The 21594-nt window shown below is 56.5% G+C and overlaps 1 protein-coding gene across 3 annotated transcripts in view; it reads right to left on the bottom strand.

Annotated features, from left to right (window-relative positions):
• Positions 1-638: 638 nt before the first annotated feature.
• The window catches only part of TTC39C (tetratricopeptide repeat domain 39C), a 46277-nt gene continuing 25321 nt past the window's right edge, over positions 639-21594 (bottom strand). For 2 of the 3 annotated variants that reach the window (XM_078856629.1, XM_078856630.1), the window contains exons 4-16: positions 21088-21216; positions 19851-20013; positions 15206-15470; positions 13845-14063; positions 13237-13405; positions 12654-12747; positions 11692-11799; positions 9672-9781; positions 8764-8887; positions 8010-8107; positions 7197-7301; positions 5733-5771; positions 639-5100 (exon numbers count right to left, since the gene is read on the bottom strand). In XM_078856629.1, the coding sequence (XP_078712755.1) occupies positions 5011-5100; positions 5733-5771; positions 7197-7301; positions 8010-8107; positions 8764-8887; positions 9672-9781; positions 11692-11799; positions 12654-12747; positions 13237-13405; positions 13845-14063; positions 15206-15470; positions 19851-20013; positions 21088-21216 (1713 nt within the window). In that variant the 3' untranslated portion in view covers positions 639-5010. The remainder of the gene's footprint in view (positions 5101-5732; positions 5772-7196; positions 7302-8009; positions 8108-8763; positions 8888-9671; positions 9782-11691; positions 11800-12653; positions 12748-13236; positions 13406-13844; positions 14064-15205; positions 15471-19850; positions 20014-21087; positions 21217-21594) is intronic. The other variant, XM_078856631.1, reaches the window with a different exon arrangement.

The following is a 21594-nucleotide window of genomic DNA, read 5'->3' as shown; positions in this document are numbered from 1 at the left end:
GACCACCTCCCCCTGCATTTGCTGCGCGCAGCAAGGAGGGATGACGGTGGTGGTGGGGGGGGAACAGCAGCAGACACGGCCCGCGGGTTCCGAGGCCAATTGGCTCAGGGTGAGAGAGAGAGGACGGCACGCCAAGGAGTCTGGCGGCAGCAGCAGCGGCAGCAGCAGCGGCGTAGACGCCGGGCCGCCGAGATGTCAACAACCCCGCCTACTGGGAAACGCCGCCGGCCGCCACTCCGAATTGTCGTGTCGTTCGCAGCGGTGCGTTAGGGGCCATCCATTGAGTACGCACGCATGGAGGGGGGAGGGGGGGGGGTTAACCCAAATGCGTACGCTTGCGTATGGGGGGGGGGGGTCTACTGACGATGTACGTACGCATAGGAAACGGGGGGGGGGGGTGGTGAAGCCTGGATAATAATTTGTCTACATTGGCCTTCAAATGAGTTAGATAGTCCGACTGTGGACTATCTGTTTGCTTAAACACGTTAATATTATTAATCCTTGATCGTTTCTGCGTGGATTAAATATCGGCCGTTCTATAGGATTCGGGGGGTGCGTCAGGCTGTACGTACGCAGGTGGGTGGGGGGGGTCAAAAGTTCGCGTGCGTACAAGGAGGGGGGGTCAAGTTTTGACAATGTTTTGCGTTATCTACTCAATGGATGGCCCCTAAGTGGGTGGCACAAACATCCATGTTGTATAGCCAGGGGCGGGGGGAAATCCGTTTCTTTACCGAGGAGCCAATAGGATGGTTTTTGTTTGTCGAGAAACAAACCTTTGGCGGGCAACAAGACGCGCTTGGGACGGCACCACGCGCATCGCCTGTGCGCTCACAACTAAGACGACGGGCGCGACTGAGCGCGACACAAAGTGCAAGGGACATTGTGTTTCCAAATCAAAAAGTATCCGAAACTAGCGCAGTTCAGATGGTCGCAGTGACGGACGGATATATATACAGTACGTGCATCGTTTGTGGGCCGTGTCTCAAGTGTTAGGCCACACACGGCTGTGTGCCGTGTGAAATGGAGTGGGCTGTACATTCCCCCACCACCTCCTGATACACAGGGGAAATTGATGGGGTCTTTTAGCCGGGCTGGTCCGGATCGGCGACCCACGGAATAGCTCGGCACCCGGCACACCACGTCCAGTAGCCATCCCTCCCGCTGTTAAGTCACGTGCCACCTCTACTCGCGGCGAGGCTGGAAAGATATTCAGCGATAAATTAATCCCCCCCGGCCACGACTGTGTTATTTTATTGTTAAGGCCCACTGAGCTCTACGGCGCTTTTTCAGAAAGCGACCTGGCCGCATTTGACAGCTCAAATACGTCGCTTATCGTCACGTAAAAATGGTACAGCGGCCAAATACTCTGAGCGCGTGATGTTGATTCTAAATGTGGAGTGGAAACCCGAATGACCCGGAGAAAAATCCACGCGACCACGGGGAAAGAGACACACCACGAACTCCGAATATACAGCAGGCAGTCAGGGTCGGGGTCGAACCCACGACTTCCTGTATACGAGGCGAGGGAGTTAATATCTCGCCTTATATTGAGGCCGGGCAATGCTTACAGGCGCGCACACACGCGAGAGACGACGATGATGATGATGATGACAATTTTGTGGAATCGGTTACTGGAATCGTTTCACATGGGGGAGAGGTGGGAGGGGGGAATTCCCATCGCAAATGTATCGCGAAGGATAATGAAATTAGTTTAAAATGTAGCAGGCTTTCGCGACCAATATCATTCATGAGACCAATATCATTCATAAGGCTTTTTTGTTAGGCCAAGTAAATATAAATGTGTCGTTACACCCGGCACCACCCGACACAGCTTACTAAGTAAGGTTTGTCACGGAAGTAGATTAACTCTCCAACAAACCGGCGTGCTGGACGAGTAGCTAACTGCCATGTTGTGTTTACCTGACTAAACCTTACTCATTAGCCGTGTCGGGTGGTGGCGGGTTTAACGACACATCTATATATACGCGATCTCACCCCCACCCCCCAATAAAAACCTCATTGATAATGACATTCGTAGGGTAGGGGCGGAGTCCCAGGCTGGTGGGCGGAGTCCCAGGCTGGTGGGCGGAGTCCCAGGCTGGTGGGCGGGGCACCAAGCGGACCAATGGGAGAGCTTCCCCCCCACCTCGTGAAGTCTGACCAATGGCGTGAGAGCCACGTGGACCGTTCAATTTGCGGTCAATTCTTGGTTATCGATAAAACAACACAACAGGGTTAAGAACACAATAGAATCGCTTTCACGACGCATAAATAACTTAATGACGGGGTGTGCAAGCAGCAGCAAGCAGCATGTGAATGATGATGTCGAGGGTCAAACCTGGGACGATTCATGGAATCTACACAAAACCGAACGGCATCGTTCAATCGACCCCTTTTTAGAATTCAGTAAAACTTATCGGGGGGGGGGGGGGGGGCTCGGCCCATTCACAAGCGCACTCGACGGGGAAGGGGGGGGGTAGTGGAGTTGGGGGAGAGAAACGACTCCAGGAATCGATGACGGCATCCGAACACACACTCAGCCGCACAGACACACTCAGACACGCACACACACAGACACACAGACACACTCAGACACACAGACACACACACTCAAGACACACAGACACACACAGACACACTCAGACACACAGACACACACAGACACACTCAGACACACAGACACACTCAGACACACACACACTCAGACACAGTGGCGTAGCTAGGATATTTTGCGCCCGGGGACGAACTATAAAATTGGCGCCCCCCCCCGTTTAATCACATACCAAAATGTAATTACATGACATGTAGGCTGTGTGTGGCGGGATATATAAACTTTTAGGTTGAGGTGTAGATTTGTGCAGTAGTTTCAGGCTGCCGCGCCCGCCGCAATAAGTTATAATGTGACGTTGTAAGCCTCATTTTGGCGCCCCTTTACCTTGGCGCCCGGGGACATATGTACCCCCCTGCCCCCCCCCTAGCTACGCCTCTGCTCAGACACACACAGACACACACACACAGACACAACAACAACCGCCATTCGCCACTAAGTGGCGGTGACGTCACCACGACGCTTGTGCCAGACTATGTGCACGTTGAGGCCACGTGAAGTGTCGAACGCCCGCTGGCAGGAGGTCTCCTCGTGGTGCCGGACGGTAACGCTGTAGTGGGCAGTGCCATGGGGGGAGGGCCAATTCCAATTGGCCTTTCCCTTCAAGGCGTTTGTAGCCACCACAGCGGCCAAATGGGGGCTCTGGATGGGTGCGAGGGGGCTGGTAACCCCTCCACCTTCAATGAACAACCACTAAACTACGATGTAAAAAACATAGACACACACACAGACAACGACACACACACAGACAACGACACACACACACAGACATCGGCACCCCCACCCCCCGCCAAACTGTCGCGTCGTCGGTCACGTGATTTTTTTCCAAGCTCCAATCCGCACGCGCGTGCCGGGCCCCCGTACCCCTTTTGCGTTTAAAACACAAATTTAAAAGGTGGAACTTAACGCTGCACGCACCCGATGATGGGCAAACCGGGGTTGACCCAGTGCCGGATTAAGCTAGTGCGGGGCCTGTAGCATATGTTATAAAGGGGCCCTGAATAAATTAAAACCATAATATTAAAACACATACATATTTATCGTGCATAGTAAAGTAATTGTATTTTTTTCATTTACTATACAGCCAGATAATACGAGAAATCGCTAACCTTAAACACCCAGTCGTTCATAAAAGTTGAAGGCGGCATAGTACTATAGTAATAGAGCAAGTGCAGATTCGCTGAACCGGAATTGATAGCTTGAAAGCATTTAGCGCAGGGCCTTTGAAAGTGCGGGGCCCGTAGCATTTGTAGCTACTTGTGCTACTGGGATAATCCGGCACTGGGTTGACGTAAGTTAAGCATGTGACGTATGATCGGGGGGGGGGGGGGGGGGGGCGGGGGGGTACGATTTAGCACGCGGCAATGTGCGATGTGGGGCCCTGCGTTGCACGACGACTGTACAACAGGAAATTGGTCTCTTCATTTGCTGATGAACACGGCCAAAGTGTTCTTTTAGAAAGCTCTGCAACGTTCACTGGGATGAACATTATTGGTCATTGCAAGCAATACGCGCACACACGCACACACACACCGCTATCTCAACGCAAATTCGCACTCTCTACGTGGAGAAAAAAAAAACGAAGATCACCCGTATAGCCTTAACAGACTGTTGGGCCAAGTGCTGTTAGCAAGCACACGAAGGAGAGAGTGGCCAACACCACGCCCGACCGCTTGTCTCCCGAAGTGGTCGATGTTTACACTCCGCAGGAGGTACTCATTTGAGTTCCTGCTCCGGAGTGTAAAGGCCCAGAACCGATTCAGATAGTCGTCACTGTTGTGTTGGCCGTGAGCGGATATCGAACTCGGGTCGTCGGGTCCGTAGGGCAGCACGCTGATCGTTGCACACGTAGACACACACACAAACGCTCCGTCTCAATACGAATCCCACAGCTCTCTACGACACGTGCGACGCGTGTAGCAATCATCGGGCTCGTGCAGCGTGTCAACCACTTCATTCGCATTCGAACGAAGAAGGCGGGCAAAGCGTGGAAAGGCAGCGCCACGATGTGCGACTCCAATTTGGGAAAGCCCGGTCTTCTTCGTCCTTCACAGTCCGCCATCAGAACTCTCGACCCTGTTCCACCTTGCCCTCCCATCCGTCGCTCCGTGGGGGGGGGGGCAGGAGGGAGGAAGTGCAAAGCCGCTTCGTCGCTTCGGGGTGGGCGCTGGTGGTGGGCGCAGCTGTCGGTGGGAGGCGAAGGAGGATTTGGGACGAATGGCGTCCCATCCGCTCTGGGGTTCGCTTGGGGAGGTGTGGGCGTCTCGCGACCCCGGTGAAGACCAGAATAGGTCAGGAGATCAGAGGTTGGGGGCCACGGTGGGGGGGTGGGAGGAGGAGGGCGGCGGCAGTCGGCGGAGCGGTGTAAAAGGGGCGTCACGTGGGAAGGTGGGGGGCGGTCGCTATTGGGGGCTGACGTCCTTGAGCGGAGCGAGAGCAGCGTGGATTCGCACCTGCAGGCGGTTCTCAAAGTCGTACTCCGTGAAGCCGTCCTGCATGGGAGCGGAGGAGACAGCGGGTGGGAGATACACGGCGAGGGAAATGTAACGTGGTTGCACAGAGATACACGGCGGGGGAGGTGGAGCGATGATGGTCACGGTTGGGCGTTGATAATTAATTGGGCGATGATAATCACAATTGGACGATGATGATATGTGTATGTATGTTGAACTTCTTTCATACCGTACGTAGCCAACTGTGCTGATCGGAGGTGCGGGGGAAGGACAACAAACTAAACACAAAAAGCAGTTCTAAAGAAATGAGTTCTCAATCTAGATTTAAAAGTGCATAGCTCCAGTGGCTTTCTAATATTGGTAGGAAGAGCGTTCCAGACGGCCGCAGAAGTGAATCTCAAAGTGCGTGATTCAGTGACCATGTTTTCTTCGATGGTTAGCCAAAAGCCGCTGCAAGGATGATTAACGACTGAACCATGATGAGAATATCGATTGGACAGTCATCATAACAATGAATGGACAATAATGACGGAACAACAATAATCACGATAATATTTATCGGATGATGACGATGGTGTTGACGAGGACTGACGATAATAATTGTACGACAATGGTGACAGTGATACTGATGGAGGCTGCTGCCGCTAGCCCAAAGCAGGTGGTGCACAGACCTTGGCTTGAAGGAGCAATGCCTTGCCTCTCCCCGTGGTCTAAAACGAGAGGAGAGAGGGAGAGGGTGCGGGAGTTACAACACAAATCGCATTCTAATGGCCGCCAGATAAAACTGTCGCCCACGCGCAGGACACGGCCTCGATCATCGTGTGCGGATCGTAACGCTTTTTCTTTTTTTTTTACACAAAGGCTTTCACACAATTGGATGATGCAATTTGAAATTCATTTATCCGTATAAAATCAACGGTTCCTGTCCTGCGGCCCACGCAAGGCCATGCGGAATCGGTCCGTGGAACTGCTGCAGATGCTAAGATTCTATTCACTAAACACCAGACGTTTTACCACCAATTACACAACTCCCCCCCCCCCTTTTCCTGATGACGACCGCTTGTGTTGCGATCGAAACGTCGTGGTTTTTTGTTTTTATTTTTTATGTTTATTAAAATTTTATTTTTATTACTGAAAGAACCAAGAATAAGTCTACATTATAGACTGCCAGTACGCTCACTCTGGTTAAGAACCATTGCTACAGTCTACATTATAGACTGTCAGTACACTCACTCCGATTAAGAACCAGGCTACAGTTTTAATTAATGTTTTTATTAATTATTATTATTTGAAATTTTATTTCTTCACTTTTTTGTATTATTTTTCTATCTACGTGACTTTACCGAATGAACCAGAGAACATGCACAACTATATTGTGCGCCAGGTCATGATGCGCCAGGTGATGTCACGATGTGCCTGGTGACGTCATGATGCGAGTGGTGATGTCAGTGAGCACCTATTAAGGGGAAGGTGGGACCAGAGCCACGCACACACGCACACCCAGCCACCAGTGGTGGGTTTCATTCTTGACAGAATCTACACACATAGCCTGGGCCGTGTTGTCCGAGGTGCTCAACACATGCGTGAAACCACGCACACGTGAAGAGAAACTAAAGCGACGGTGAGGAGTGCTTCAGAGATGTCACGCGTCGGGGTTGGTGAGCGGTGGTGGCGAGGAGGGAGAGTGTCTGGTGAGCGGTGGGGAGGAGTTGGTGAGTGGTGGTGAAGAGGGAGAGTGGTGGAGAGGAGAGGAGTTGGTGAGTCGTGGTGAAGAGGGAGAGTGGTGGGGAGGAGAGGAGTTGGTGAGTGGTGGTGAAGAGGGAGAGTGGTGGGGAGGAGAGGAGTTGGTGAGTGGTGGTGAAGAGGGAGAGTGGTGGGGAGGAGAGGAGTTGGTGAGTCATGGTGAAGAGGGAGAGTGGTGGGGAGGAGAGGAGTTGGTGAGTCATGGTGCGGAGGGAGGAGAGCGGCTAGCCCAGCGACATTAACAGACACTCCGTAACCACGTGCCGTAGTTGGCAAAGAGGACACGTGCGGCTGGATTTGGGGCTGTGGGTTGGAATGGGCTGCTCCGATTGGGCTGGAGCACCGTGTGTGTGTGGGGGCGGGGGGGGCGGGGGGGTTGGTCCGGGCCTCACCTCGGGCACCTCGATGAGCAGGCAGCCCAGCTCGTAGCAGGCGAACGGCTGCACGTAGGCGTTGTGCTGGCGGCTCGAACCGTCTAGGAACGCCTGCTTGAAGAGCTGCAGGGGCGGCGGCGGTACGGGGCACAGGGGGCGGTAATGTCAGTGGAGGCGGTGTTAGTGGAGGCGGTGATGTTAGTGGAGGCGGTGATGTTAGTGGAGGCGGTGATGTTAGTGGAGGCGGTGATGTTAGTGGAGGCGGTGGCGAAGGCGGTGGTGATGGAGACAGTGGTGATAAACGTGGCGTTGATGATGGTAGTGATGATCGTGGTGGTGATTATGATGGCAGTGGTGGTGGTGGTGATGGAGGTGGTGGTGGGGTTGGTGATGGTAGTGATGATCGTGGTGTTGGTGATTATGATGATGATGGCAGTGGTTGTGGTGGTGGTGATGGAGGTGGTGGTGAAGGCGGCGGTGGTGGTGGTGGTGGTGATGGATGAGGTGGTGATGTTGGTGATGTATAGTGATAATCGTGGTGTTGGTGATGGTGATTATGATGATGGCAGTGGTTGTGGTGGTGGTGATGGAGGTGGTGGTGAAGGCGGCGGTGGTGGTGGTGATGATGATGGAGGTGGTGTTGGTGTTGGTGATGGTAGTGATGATCGTGGGCCTGGTGGTGGCAGTCGGGCCGAGGCAACGAAGGAGATAAATGAGGCAGTGATCGCAATGGCAGCGTAGTCAGCGTACTCCGCACAGAGCCACGTCGACTCAGGCTGCAAACGGGAAATGGAACAGCCCAACCTCAACCTCCCCGCGCATTGCCCTTACCTGGATGGACTCTTCCCGGTTGCCCAGTGTCTTGTTGATGGTGCCCATGAGGAGACACTTGATGCCGGCTGATGACAGGTCGTCCACGCTTTCACACACTGCACACGCACGCACGCACGCACGCCTTGGTCTCTCAGCTAAACACAACGATAACACGTGCCCATGCGGCGAGGCAATGCCACACATTTGACCACAATACGCAGTCGCGATATGTTACGATCTCTCTTCTCTCCTTTCCTCTGCTGAAACTAAACACAACGATATTTTCGAACACAATGACACTCTACCACATCGTAATCATCTTCAACATCGGCGTTCTTTGTACACTGCTGCGTAAGGACTCTCAAACTATGGCGGTCCTTGCTTTTGCAGCGATAGCTCGGGTTAACCAATAAAAACCACAACTTCAGCGCTCTACTCACCCACAACCACACTCACGCCCCTCACTCACCCACAACCACACTCACCTCTCTACTCACAACCACACTCTCACCTCTCTACTCACCCATAACCACACACCGTAACCCCTCACCCACAACCACACTCACGCCCCTCACTCACCCACAACCACTCTCACCTCTCTACTCACAACCACACAACGTACCCCTCACCCACAACCACACTCACACCGCACCCCTGACCGGTGACCCCCCGCCTCCCCTCCCCCGTGACACGCACGCAGACACGCACGCACGCACGCACGCAGGCACGCACGCACGCACGCACGCAGACACGCACGCACGCACGCACGCACCGGTCAGCATGCGCTGCAGGTGCGTGGGCGAGCAGTTGAGCAGGGCCCTCCACAGGTAGAGCACCTCCACGGCCGCCAGCACGCACAGCTGCTGCGTCGGCTGCGTCTTCTTGAAGCGGTCGGTCTGGGGGTGCGGATTGGGTGGGGGGGGGGGGGAGGTGGGCGGGGGGAGGTGGGGGGGGTAGAACTCCGGTTGGGCACAGCGACGCCGGTCTCGCCGCCGTCCTCCGCTCGCCCCGCGCGGCCGTCCCTTCGGTGAGCACCGGCGGCCTCAAACCCCTCGTCAGCTCGCTCGCCGCTCACCGCTCGCACGACACAACGGCCGCTTCGCGCCGCCTCGTTCGCGGCCACAACGCGCCTCGCTGCGGCCCGCGGGGGGTGAAGCGCCGCCGCAACGGAGCGCGCCACGGTCCCCACGGTGGGTCATCGGACGTGACAGCGACCGTCCGCTGCCTGGCCGGCGGCAGCTATGCCGCTGCACGTGGCCTCCTGCAATCCGCAGCGGCGGGGTGTTGTCTCCCCCGCCCGGTACGCAGGAGGTCGTGGGTTCGATTCCAACGCTGACCGCTGCACGTGTGTTGAACTTCTTTCCACACTGTATGTATGTAGCCAACCGTGCTAATTGGAGGTGCGGGGGAAGGACATATTTGGAGTTTGCGTGGAGGGTGAGTTTGCAGGGAGGGTGATTTGCCATGGAAAATCCCCATCCGGCGCGGTGAGATCCGGCACGGCGAAACGTGGCATAGCGAGACGTGGCACGGGGAGGCGTCCCCAACGTATGGCGACCGTCGGCGGCGTGGGGTTTGGGCCCACGCGGCACACGAGGGGGTGGGTGGGTAGCGTCGCGCCCTCGGCCGCCTTTGTCTCCCCGGTGGCGACGCCTTTGTCTCCCCGTTGGCGATGTTTACCTTGCGTACGGCGAACTGCTCGATCTGGTTGTTCTTGCGCTTGAACAGCTTCTGCACCTCCTTGAAGACGAGCTGCGCATCCTCCAGAGCCCCCGTGCCTCCCCGGCACACTGCGCACACGGTCCGCGCGCACCGCACGATGCGCGTCAGCGCGGCCTCCCGGCGTTTCCCTCTCCCCCCCCCGTGCGTGTAGTGACCAATTTCAGCTGTGCGGTGTCAAATTCTGCAGCCTGCACACCCGCCGTGAAGGATTTAAGCAGGGGGCTGGTTTATCGTTGTTGTGACTTGTTAACCAGCCCCTGCTGGTTAGCTCCCGCACCTCCGATTATCACGGTTGGGCAAGTACGGTGCAAAATAAATTCTACGTACACACATACTGGCTGTCTGAGCTCATCGGATTCCTCCGGGATAAAGAAGGATTCCGATTCGGGCCTCATCCCTTACTGCGACCATAACCTTTATTCTGTCCCTGGGCTAGTGGGGAAGTGAGCAGCATTGCCGTAAGAGTATTCTTTCACCCCGGGGGTTGAGATAATATATACAAGATTCTGACCCTGCGGTCCGAATTCTACAGGGTCAAAATACTCGCTCACGCTGGCCATGCCACCCACTAGCGCGCGTACCGTTGGGGTCACAACAGGCGCCCGCTTTTTCGTGTTTGGTTTGTTGTCCTTCCCCCTCCCCCCCTGCACCTCCGAAATAGAAACGGTTGGCTACGTACGGTGCAAAAGAAGTTCATTATTACACACGTATGTGCAACAATTTTCCTCCCCAGCTCCGGACGGTTTTTGTAAGGCTGTACCGGTGGGCTGCAGGGGGGGGTCACTATCTTCGCACAGCGCCTCACCTGCTGTGGGGTAGGTGATGTACCTGCTGTCAGGTGGGCGATGTACCTGCTGTCAGGTGGGCGATGTACCTGCTGTCAGGTGGGGGATGTACCTGCTGTCAGGTGGGCGATGTACCTGCTGTCAGGTGGGGGATGTACCTGCTGTCAGGTGGGGGATGTACCTGCTGTCAGGTGGGGGATGTACCTGCTGTCAGGTGGGGGATGTACCTGCTGTCAGGTGGGGGATGTACCTGCTGTCAGGTGGGGGATGTACCTGCTGTCAGGTGGGGGATGTACCTGCTGTCAGGTGGGGGATGTACCTGCTGTCAGGTGGGCGATGTACCTGCTGTCAGGTGGGGGATGTACCTGCTGTCAGGTGGGCGATGTACCTGCTGTCAGGTGGGCGATGTACCTGCTGTCAGGTGGGCGATGTACCTGCTGTCAGGTGGGGGATGTACCTGCTGTCAGGTGGGGGATGTACCTGCTGTCAGGTGGGCGATGTACCTGCTGTCAGGTGGGCGATGTACCTGCTGTTAGGTGGGTGATGTACCTGCTGTCAGGTGGGGGATGTACCTGCTGTCAGGTGGGTGATGTACCTGCTGTCAGGTGGGCGATGTACCTGCTGTCAGGTAGGTGATGTACCTGCTGTCAGGTAGGCGATGTACCTGCTGTCAGGTGGGCGATGTACCTGCTGTCAGGTAGGTGATGTACCTGCTGTCAGGTGGGCGATGTACCTGCTGTCAGGTAGGTGATGTACCTGCTGTCAGGTGGGCGATGTACCTGCTGTCAGGTAGGTGATGTACCTGCTGTCAGGTGGGCGATGTACCTGCTGTCAGGTGGGCGATGTACCTGCTGTCAGGTAGGCGATGTACCTGCTGTCAGGTGGGCGATGTACCTGCTGTCAGGTAGGTGATGTACCTGCTGTCAGGTAGGCGATGTACCTGCTGTCAGGTAGGTGATGTACCTGCTGTCAGGTAGGCGATGTACCTGCTGTCAGGTGGGCGATGTACCTGCTGTCAGGTAGGCGATGTACCTGCTGTCAGGTAGGTGATGTACCTGCTGTCAGGTAGGTGATGTACCTGCTGTCAGGTAGGCGATGTACCTGCTGTCAGGTGGGCGATGTACCTGCTGTCAGGTAGGCGATGTACCTGCTGTCAGGTAGGCGATGTACCTGCTGTCAGGTGGGCGATGTACCTGCTGTCAGGTAGGCGTAGTAGCACTGTGACCAGCGAGACTCCGTCTTGAGCCGAGCGAAGCATTCGGCCGCATCGCCAAAATCCAGCTGCAGCATGCTGCACCAGCCTGCCAGCACACACCGCGACAAGCAGCGCACAAAGGTCTCACCCCCTCCCCCCTCCACCGCGTAGCCCACGGAGACAGCTGGGCGCGAGTGCCCGGCGCACGAGGATGCGGCGTGACCGGAGCTACGCATGCAGCCGCCCTCGTCTGCCCGGGGGCTGATGTTTACCGCGTGATGCCAGGGGGGACGGGGGCTCGTTTGAGGCCGAGCTGACCCTAGACAGACGGCCAGAACCGGTCGAAATGTCGCTCGCCACCGGCGAAATCCGCCGCGGCCGATGGACGGAACCCGGCACGAAGGCAACGCGCGTCTCATCGCGATTCCCGCCGTGTTTAAGTATCGTCGTCGTCCGTGGCCGATCCACTGACGGGACGAGGGGCCCCCTCGATCCGTCGCCGTCGCTCGCGGTCTCGCGGCGCCAATGACCGTCGAGCTCGTGCCACCGAGGCCGATGTCGCCGCTCCTGTCGGGCGCGTTCCCTCCTTTGGTCGCCCCCCACCCCCGTGTTGTAAGTCGCCACCACCGGCCGTGAATGCCTTCCAGTTTGCACCGTCGAGCGCGTCGAGGCTTCCTTTCGCTCGGGCCTGCCTGGGTCGGCGACCCGGAAGACGCTTCCGCGCCCGGCACGCCACGTCCAGTATAGCTCGTCGCGAAGGCCGTGGCCTACGCGAGCGAGGGTGCCCGCCCGCCGCGGTCTATCCGGCGACCCGGCAAAACCTTCGGTGATAAAATGAACCGCTGCCCGAGTGCGAGAATCCGATCGTCTGCGGCGCCTTGCCGTGATTCCTCTGCAGCAAGCGGTGCGAGCAACGCGGTGGTGGGTGGGGGGGGGAGCGGTGCGGTACTGCCAGCTCACCGATCTCGTAGAGGCACACGTGCTGCAGCTCCCTCTGCTCGCTGGCGCACTCCAGCGCCAGCCGGAAGGACGTCAAGGCACTGTTGATTTCGCACTGCACGGCACGCAGTGAAGACAAAGAAGCCCCGCATAGCCTTTACAGACTGTTGGGGGTAAGAGCACCTATGGAGGCCGGCACGGCACACGAGGCGGTGGGTGGGTAGCGCCGTGCCCGGCCGCCTTCATCTCCCAAGTGGCGATGTTTACACACCGCCACCGGGTACTCATTTGAGGCCGAGTCGACCTAGGGGAGGTCCAGGACCGGTTCAGATTATAATCGTCACCGGCGTTGGCCTTGAGCAGCAATCGAACTCGGGCCGCTGGGTTGGTAGCGCAGCGCGCTAACTGCTGCTCTCCCGCTGGCAGGGGACGTTAGCGCAGCGCACACACACGGACACACACACACACATCGGACAGACACGTACACACACGCACGACGCGGTGGCGCGGCCAGCTGAGTTGACCTGGGAGAGGGCCAGGACCAGGGGGTGGTGGGTGATAGGAAGGGGAGGTGGTGGGGTGGGGGGGGGTGCGGTCCACCCACCCGCAGTCGCTGCACGCGGCCCTTGAAGAAGAGGAAGAGGGAGGAGTTGGGGTAGAGCGCCTCCTTCTGCCGCAGGATCTCCTCGGCCTCCCACAGCCCCGCCTGGATGTCGTCCCCGTCCAGCGCGAAGAACGGGCGCACCACCGTGTGGTACCACAGCAGCGCCAGCCTGCACGGCGGCGGTGCACCAGCAGCAGCGCAGCGGCAAGAATCGACACCGATACCGGAATTAGCCGCCGGCATGGGCGTTGACACCGGCATTCGCACCGACACCAGCATTGGCACACACGTATGTATACAAAGACGAAGAACCCAAGATGAACCACCAAGGTGGTGGGGGGCGGACGGTGGTGAATTACCACATCAGGCTCAAAACAATTCACCTCTCACCATCGCCACCACTGCCACGATCTCCACACCACCACCATCATTGCACTACCACCACCGCCATCACCACCAGCATCAGCATCACCAGCAAACCTCCGCCGCCGTCGCCATATTCACACCAACACCGTCATTGCACCACTGCCACCACCGCAGCATCACCACCACCACCATCCCCAACCACCCCCCCGCCCCCCCCCCCGCGGCGTGACGGGCAAACCTACGTGGCGAGCGGCGCCTTCATGTCTCGGCTTTGGCTTGCGTAGGCGAGCGACCTGAGGCCCTGCTGCCGGTCCCCGGGGAAGCCCAGGAGGTTGACGATCTTGAGCAGGTTGGGCGGCACCATGGAGATGCAGAGGTGGAAGAGGCCGTAGCCGAAGCTCACGGCGCCCATCAGGCGCTGCAGGGTGGCGTGCGACGCCGAGCCCAGCTCCGCCTCCAGCCTGCCACCGTCGCCGCCGTGCGCACCAAAGACAAAGATCCCCCGTGTAGCCTTTATCGGACTGTAGGAGCAAGTGTTGTTCGCGAGTAACACCTATGAAGGCCGGCGCGGCACATGAGGGGGTGGGGTGGCCAGCACCACGCCCGGCCACCTTTGTCTCTTCAGTGGCGATGTTTACACACCGCCACCAGGTACTCATTTGAGGCTAAGTCGACCTAGGGGAGGACCAGGACCAGTTCCAATAATGGTCACCGGTTTTGGCCGGGAATCGAACTCAGGGCTCCAGGCTTCGTAGCGCAGCGCGCTAACCGCTACTGGAGTACTTTTTTTTGCGGGCAATGGTGCATGCCTCGAACTTGGCTCTGTTCCCTCATTTCCTTCCTCCTCGCGTTTGTCTCTCGGTGGCTCGGAGATGTTAACTAGCTCGCCTGATACGCAGGAGGTCCGTGGGTTCGACACCGACCCTCACGCCTGCTGTATATTTGGAGTTTGCGGTGTCTTTCTCAACATTTAGAATCGACGTGTGCGTTGAGAGTGTTTTTGGCTGCTATAAATGTCCACGTGACAAGCCACTGGGTTGAGCTGTCGTCTGTAGGCAGGTCGCCTTGGAAAAACAGGTACATAGCTCAGTGGGCCTTTCCTGGTGAAATACAAAAAAAAATCGTTCATTTGGTGTTGACAAATCGGCGGTAATGTATGTACTTATGAAATTTGGACTTCTATACTTTATATTTATTGATAGTGACTTGCTTACCTTATCCGCATTTTGCACTCCTATCGTTTTTTTGTACTGTTTGTTGTCGCGACTTGCTGACCCAACCCCCTAGCTTCATAGCTCATCGGTTTCCTCGAGACTGAATAAAGTTTTCTGATTCCGATTCCGCTTTTCTTCTTACTCTGTCTGTCAATGTCTATGCTTCTGACCCCCTAATTAGTTCGTGTTCAATCTGCGTGCGTTACCAGCCGTGACACACGGCTCCAAACATGGCAGGCCTCGAAGGCCGCAGCTCAAAGTGGTGAGCGAGGGATGTGAAGGACTGTGGAGCGGATGTGGAGATGGCCCAGGACAGGAATGAGAGGGCGATCAGGACTCCGCATGATCGTGGATATCACCATGGAGAAGATGAAGATGATTATTATTACCGAGCCTCGGCCGCTCTGCGCTCCGATGCGGTTGATGTCCGGCGCAGGTTCGAGTTTCCGTCCGTGCCGGGGGTTGTGGCGGTGGTGCCGGCGGCGGTTGTGGTGCTGCTGCTGCTGGTGGTGGTGTCGGAGGCGGTAGTGTCGGTGAGCGCCAGCTGCTGCTGCTGACGGCGGTGCGAGGCGGCGTGCAGCTCGCTCACCTCGCGGTAGCACCGGTCGTACACCTTCCACGCCTTGCGCAGGATCCAGCCGCCCTTGATGTACGCTGTGCGGGCATGGTGAGACATGGCACGGTGAGATGTGGCACGGTGAGAAGTGGCACGGTGATATGTAGCACAGTGAGACGGGGTACGGGGAGATGTAGCACAGTGAGATGTGATATGGTGAGATTTGGCACAGAAAGACATGGCACGGCGTGGTATGGTGAGATGTGGCACGGTGAGATGTGGCACGGTAAGATGTGGTACGGTGAGATGTGTCGCACGGCGAGACATGGCATGGCGTGGTACGGTGAGGAACGGTGGCACGGTGAGCTCTGACATGGTGAGACGTGGCACGGCGTGGTGGTACAACGTGGAACGGCACTGTGCAACACCTCACACATCCACGACTTGCATGGATGGCTACGTCCGGTGCGAAAGAAGTTAAATATATACATGTACGAATGGCACAATGTATGGCATTGGCAAGCTGTGTTCTTTCAGCACATAGCACGGATTAGATACATGTAAATATATATAAACACGTATATGTGTGCCTGTGTGCCTAAAGAAGGAAGATTTGCATTTGTTCCCAGATGCACGTGTGCCTTTTTTTCTCTCTTCGGTTTGATCAAGTGTGTATTTTTATTCATGAAGGGCTTACTTCGCGATACGCTTGGATGACCGCACCAGTTTCCACCAAATCGAAATAATTCCCATTAGTGAATTTAACCCACGACCTCCTGCATCGCAGGCGAGGTAGTTCACATCTCGCCACCGTGGCGTCCTTTGGTTTGTTGTCCTTCCCCCGCACCTCCCGATTAGCGCGGTCGGCTACGTACGGTGCAAAAGAAGTTCAACATGGATGCATACATCCTCCCACTCCTCGTGTCCGAGTGGTAGTAAACATCGCGGGGCTCTGCCCTGTCGGCCCGAGCCGTCCCCGGCACCACCCGGACACGATCCCTGGCACATCCCTCCTCCTCTCCCCGAGCGGTGGCCGACAATTAAGGTATCGTTGCAATTAATTTAGAGACAACGAAACCCCGACAATGCTGGGGACACTCGTAGGAAACGTGCAGGGACTCCCTCCTGTGCCCTCCCCGCCCCACCGCTGCCCCACGCCAACACCCCACACAAGCGAACCCTGACCCCAGTCGCTGGGGTGAAGATGAGAATTTTACGAGGACAGGGAGAAAGACAAAATGTGCACCGCCCTCCACCACCACCAGCAGCACCCCCCCCCCCGCCGGCCCTGCCCCCCCTACATCCTCACACTCCATCGCATCACCATCGCCCCCCTCCCAACATCGCACCCTTCCCACCCCCACCCTCGCTAACCCACCTCCGGCCCTCTCCGTCTCCATGGCAACGCACATCGTGCATGTGAAGGGCTTCCTAATCTCCACGGTTATTTTATTCACCCGTTTATGTTTGTGTGTGTGCGCGTGTGTATTTGTCTTTGTGTGCGCATTTGTGTGTGTGTTTTGCGTGAGATGCGGTAATGTATTGGTTAGTGCGCAAGTATTATGAACCCGGCAACCCAAGTTCGATTCCCGCTCACGACCAATAACAGCGACCAATGTCCTCTAGGTCGACTCAGCCTTACATGAGTATATAGTTCAGTGCGTAAAAAGATCGACATTGGGGAGACAAACGCAGTCGGACGTGGTGCTCACCACCCACTGACTCGTGTACAGTGTCGGCCTCCGTAGGTGCTCGTTAAAGGCTACACGGGGGATCTTTGTCTTTGTGCGTATAAGTGAATGACTGATGGCGGCAGTGAAAGAGGCATTGATTTTTTGGCAGTGTTATGTTTGTGCAGACGAGGGTCATAATTATCATCATCATCATCAGCAGCAGCAGCAGGATCATTATCAGCAGCAGCAGCAGCAGCAAAACCATTAGCAGGAAAATCATCATAATCACCAAACTCGTGATCGTTAAAATAACAAAAAGCGACAGAATCACCTTCGTCACCCTTAGCAGTTGCAACACCATCAGCATCACTGGCCATTTCCATCACAAACACCATCATCGTCATCATTATCCGTAGCAAGTAGCAATATCATCATCATCACCACCATCATCCACAAATTAAATGTGACCGGTCTAGCTATTTGCATTTTCTAAAAAAAAACATTCCACTCACAGCCGTGGACACTCCATCTGTGAGAGAACTTGTGGTCACGATGTTAAAGATAACAGCAGCAGCAGAGTCAAATGGAGAATTAGTTAAAAATAAATGGAACACAGAGACTGAAAACATTACTGTGGGCTTTGCTCCAACCCCATTATTAACCCTTTCGGACAGGGCGATGGTATTTACCCAAGCAAAATTGTACTTGATTAGAGATCAACCTGGCACACCACCATGCATTCAAAAGCAGATAAACTAAGTAACCACTGCGTGGGGAGCCGACATTGGGCATCCCGATGGAGAGACCGGGCCCCACCAATGGGGACGTGGCACGTCCATCACTGGCTCAGCGGTCACCAAAAAAAACAAACGGATGGAGATAAACATCCTCGAACGACGCGAGCCAAATAATTCCAATTGGGAATGTTTTCCACTCGTGTTCCGAACCGTGTTATCAGTGTCACGTCATGAGACGCGGAGATTTTAGATTTGGAATTCTTGCAGCTTGTGTCAGAGAATGAGGAGGGAGGTTGACGTTACGCGCGACTACTTCTGAGGTCACTCTAAATCGGCCTCCTCCTCCACACGAGCCATCACGCATATGACCCCACTTCTGCCGTTATGCTGCCGAAAAAACGGTTTCGTGTGGTGTCGTGACGTTGTTAGTGCGAGCCCGAAGACGCATAAATAAGATAATGTAACCGAACCCACAAAAAAATGACATTTCCCTTACTCGTGAAAATTCTAGGAATGCCCAACCGATCCATCCCCACTAACACCGCGTCTTCGCAGAGCCGATCACTCGCGGATGAAAGCTCACGACGGACCCGATGCCAAAAATAGCCGATGACCTCACTGTCTGTCTCTCGCTCCCTCCCTCCCCACAGCTCCTCCGGGCGACCGCGAACCTTCGCCGATATTCGTCTCGTTAACTCGTGTCGTTGCGCACTTAGGGGGCCGGAAATAATCGCAATGGGGTCACGACTCTACCCCCACCCCCCCCATCTCCTGTCGCTCTTGCTTCATCTGCCTCCCGCCCCCTGCCTCCCCCTCTCCTCCGCCAGCGCTAATTACAAAACGTGCCCGCTCAGTGACTGGTCGACTGCAGTAGGCCCAGAGGCAGGACCGTAGCAGATTTGAAGAAATGTGTTTTCAATCGAGCATAGCTCCTCCCAGTGGCTTCCTAATATCGGAAGAGAGCGTTCCAGATGGTTGCAGAAGCGCATCCGAAAGTATATACTGGATGTGGTGAGCTGCATATGGACGAAATGTTTGCGGTTCACCGACCCAGACAAACCCGGCTGAAATAAAACCCTGACCCAAGCGATATTCTCGGCAGCTCCGGGAAAGGATGCGGGGATTATTTAAAAAACAAAAAGATACACGCTATAATCTGAGCACTTAGGGTTAGTAGCCTTTATCAGCGACGACAGGGAATTAAATTTTGAAGATGCACGGGGCCCGGCTGAATTCGACCCCAACCTTGCTGCGAGCAACAGCGGAGTTGACAGAGCGAGAGAGAATTATCGCTGGGACCGCCGAACTGAGCACCCCTGTCCGTGTGTCTGTACGTGCGCAGCTCTTTATTATCTTCCCAATCCACTGCTGGATGGCAGACTTCCCAACGCCGTGCGGATCGTCGGGATTGTTTGACCGTTACTTCACCACGCCGGTCAGTAGTGCGGGTCGGTGAAAGTGGTGGGCGGCGGCGGGGGTGGGTAGTTAGGGATGTGGGATACATAGAAGTACTGCGCAACAATGGATTTTGCCGCACTGCCCTCCGATGGCCGCTGTGTGGCACAGCTGCACAGCGGCCTATGGCAACCTGGCTCACCCGACGGTCGCGCCGTTCAAGCACCGCGCGGGGATCAAAACCCCGCTTAGCTTCTGAAATCTGACGAGATCGGGCACATTGCAGGTGATTTGCACCCGAAACACCCCTGAATATCCCTATAAATGTATGCTGAACTTTCGTTCGCACCGAACGTAGCCAAGCGTGCCAATCAGAGGTGCGGGGGAAGGACAACGAAACTAAACACGAAGAGCAGTTCGCAAAAAAATTCGTTTTCGATCCAGATTTAAAAGTGCACAGCCCCAGTGGCGTCCGAAAGTGGCGCGACGTCTTCCTTCGACGGCCGACCAAAAGCCGCTGCTGCGAGGATAAAGAGACCCCCCCCCCCCCCCCCCCCGTATAAAGGAGACAGACACGGGGGTGAGGACCCCTTGAGAAATCTGGCTCACGATGCCGGGGACTGGTATGTGCGTGCGCGTGCGTGTGTGTGCGTGCGTGCGCAAGGGCGCGTGCCTCCAGCGGGCTCATCGGAGCTCCACGGCGCCGCGCGAGCGCGCACACCTGACAGCTCCTGCTTGACGAAGGCGAGCACGGCCAGGTAGAGCTGGCAGTCGGCGACGATGATCTGCCTCTGCAGGCGATCCTCCAGCGTCGGCGAGGGCTTCGCGTCCTCCGCCTGGGCGGGGACGGCGCAAAGGGGGTGGACGCGCGGGGAGAGGACAAAGCGCGGTTTTTCGAGCGTTCGTTTCGCCCCTGGGAAAAGCGCCGGGGGGTGAGGGGGGGGGGCGAGGGAGGAATCTCGAGGCTCTCTCGAGGGTTCCTGGTCCTGCCGAGTTTCGTAGTTGGCGGGAAGATGATTGGGATGTCAGAATCAAAATCTGTCTTCCTACTGGAGGAGGGATCCCATTAAGCTCTTTCTCACTGATGTCCAGTCGGGGCACAGGGTCAGACCGTTACAACAACAAACGATACAAAAAAAAAACACGATGGGAGTGCAAAGTATAGGACAGGAATATAAATCACTGTCAAAATATATACACATTTAACTAAACAATTTTTTGGTTTAGTTTAAATCTTACCAGGAGTAAAACAAGCAGCGCCGGGGGAGCGCTCCCTGGTGCCGCGTCAACCGCGCGCGCGCTCGCGGTGAGCGGTTGTCCGGTGAAAATAAAAGCAGGGGAAACATTTCCGTTGGGGCTTGCGAGAGTGAGTGCGAGTGAGTGAGCGTGAGCGCGCGGGCGGGCGGGAGGGTAGGCCGGCGGAGGTTGATCGGAACAGACCGGCCATCGATCGACGAGGCCCAAACGCCGAGGGCAGGGTCGAGCCCAAGAGACGACGGCCCCCCCCCCCCCCCCGTACGGCAGAGGTCGCAACCGGGTACCCGATACCCGTACCTTACCCAATACCCGGCTATGGGTACCCGTTTGCGACCCTGGTGCGGCCGGGTACGGGTACGGGTAAGGAATCAAAACCCGTTTGCGACCTCTGCCGTACGGTGCCACCTTGGCGTGGCTTCTCTCTGCACGGATTCGCAGCTGCGCGGTATTCCTTGCCCTACCGACGGTTCGGTAAGCACCGCGGGGGACGCGGTTCGCAGCGGCGGTCGGGGAGGCCACGTCGGCACGGTGGGCGCACCGCCGACCGCGCCGACGTCCTGGACTCGTGACCCAAACCCCTTAATGGTGACCCCCCCCCCCCCCCTTCGGGGGAACGCGAGGCGAGGGGAGGGGTCACGCGACCGGGTGCTCACGCTCTTCTTCATCTTGCTCTTGATGGCGTCGATGACTCCCACCTCGTCGGCACCGCACAGCCGCTCCGTGCTGCGCAGGTCCTCGGACGCCGTGTGCAGCTTCTCCTCCTCGAACGTCATGAGCGCTTGCTGGGGGTGACACCCACGTGCAGGGGGTGTCGGTGGGGGGGGGGATGGGGTGGGACGGGGGGGGGGCGGAGGGGGACACACACGCATGCATGCGCGTACGTACACAAGAGACGAACACAGATCCGTCGTGTAGCCTTTGTAGCAGTGCTGTTAGCGAGCAGAACCTATCTGTGAAGGCCGGCCCGGCACACGACAGGGGGTGGGTGATCAGCAGCACCGCACCCGGCTGCCTTTGTCTTCCAAGTTTACATGGCGCACCGGGTACTCATGCAAGGTTGATTTAGGGGGAGGCCCTGGGATGGGGTTCAGATATAGCACAGTGCACTAACCATTGCGCCACCGCTCCCCATATTACATACATACCCACCGTGTGAGTTA

This window comes from Lampetra fluviatilis, chromosome 5 (genome assembly GCF_964198595.1).
Source record: "Lampetra fluviatilis chromosome 5, kcLamFluv1.1, whole genome shotgun sequence".
Lineage (NCBI taxonomy): Eukaryota > Metazoa > Chordata > Hyperoartia > Petromyzontiformes > Petromyzontidae > Lampetra > Lampetra fluviatilis.
Note: the sequence above shows the minus strand (reverse complement) of the source record. Positions and strands in the feature narration are given on the sequence as shown.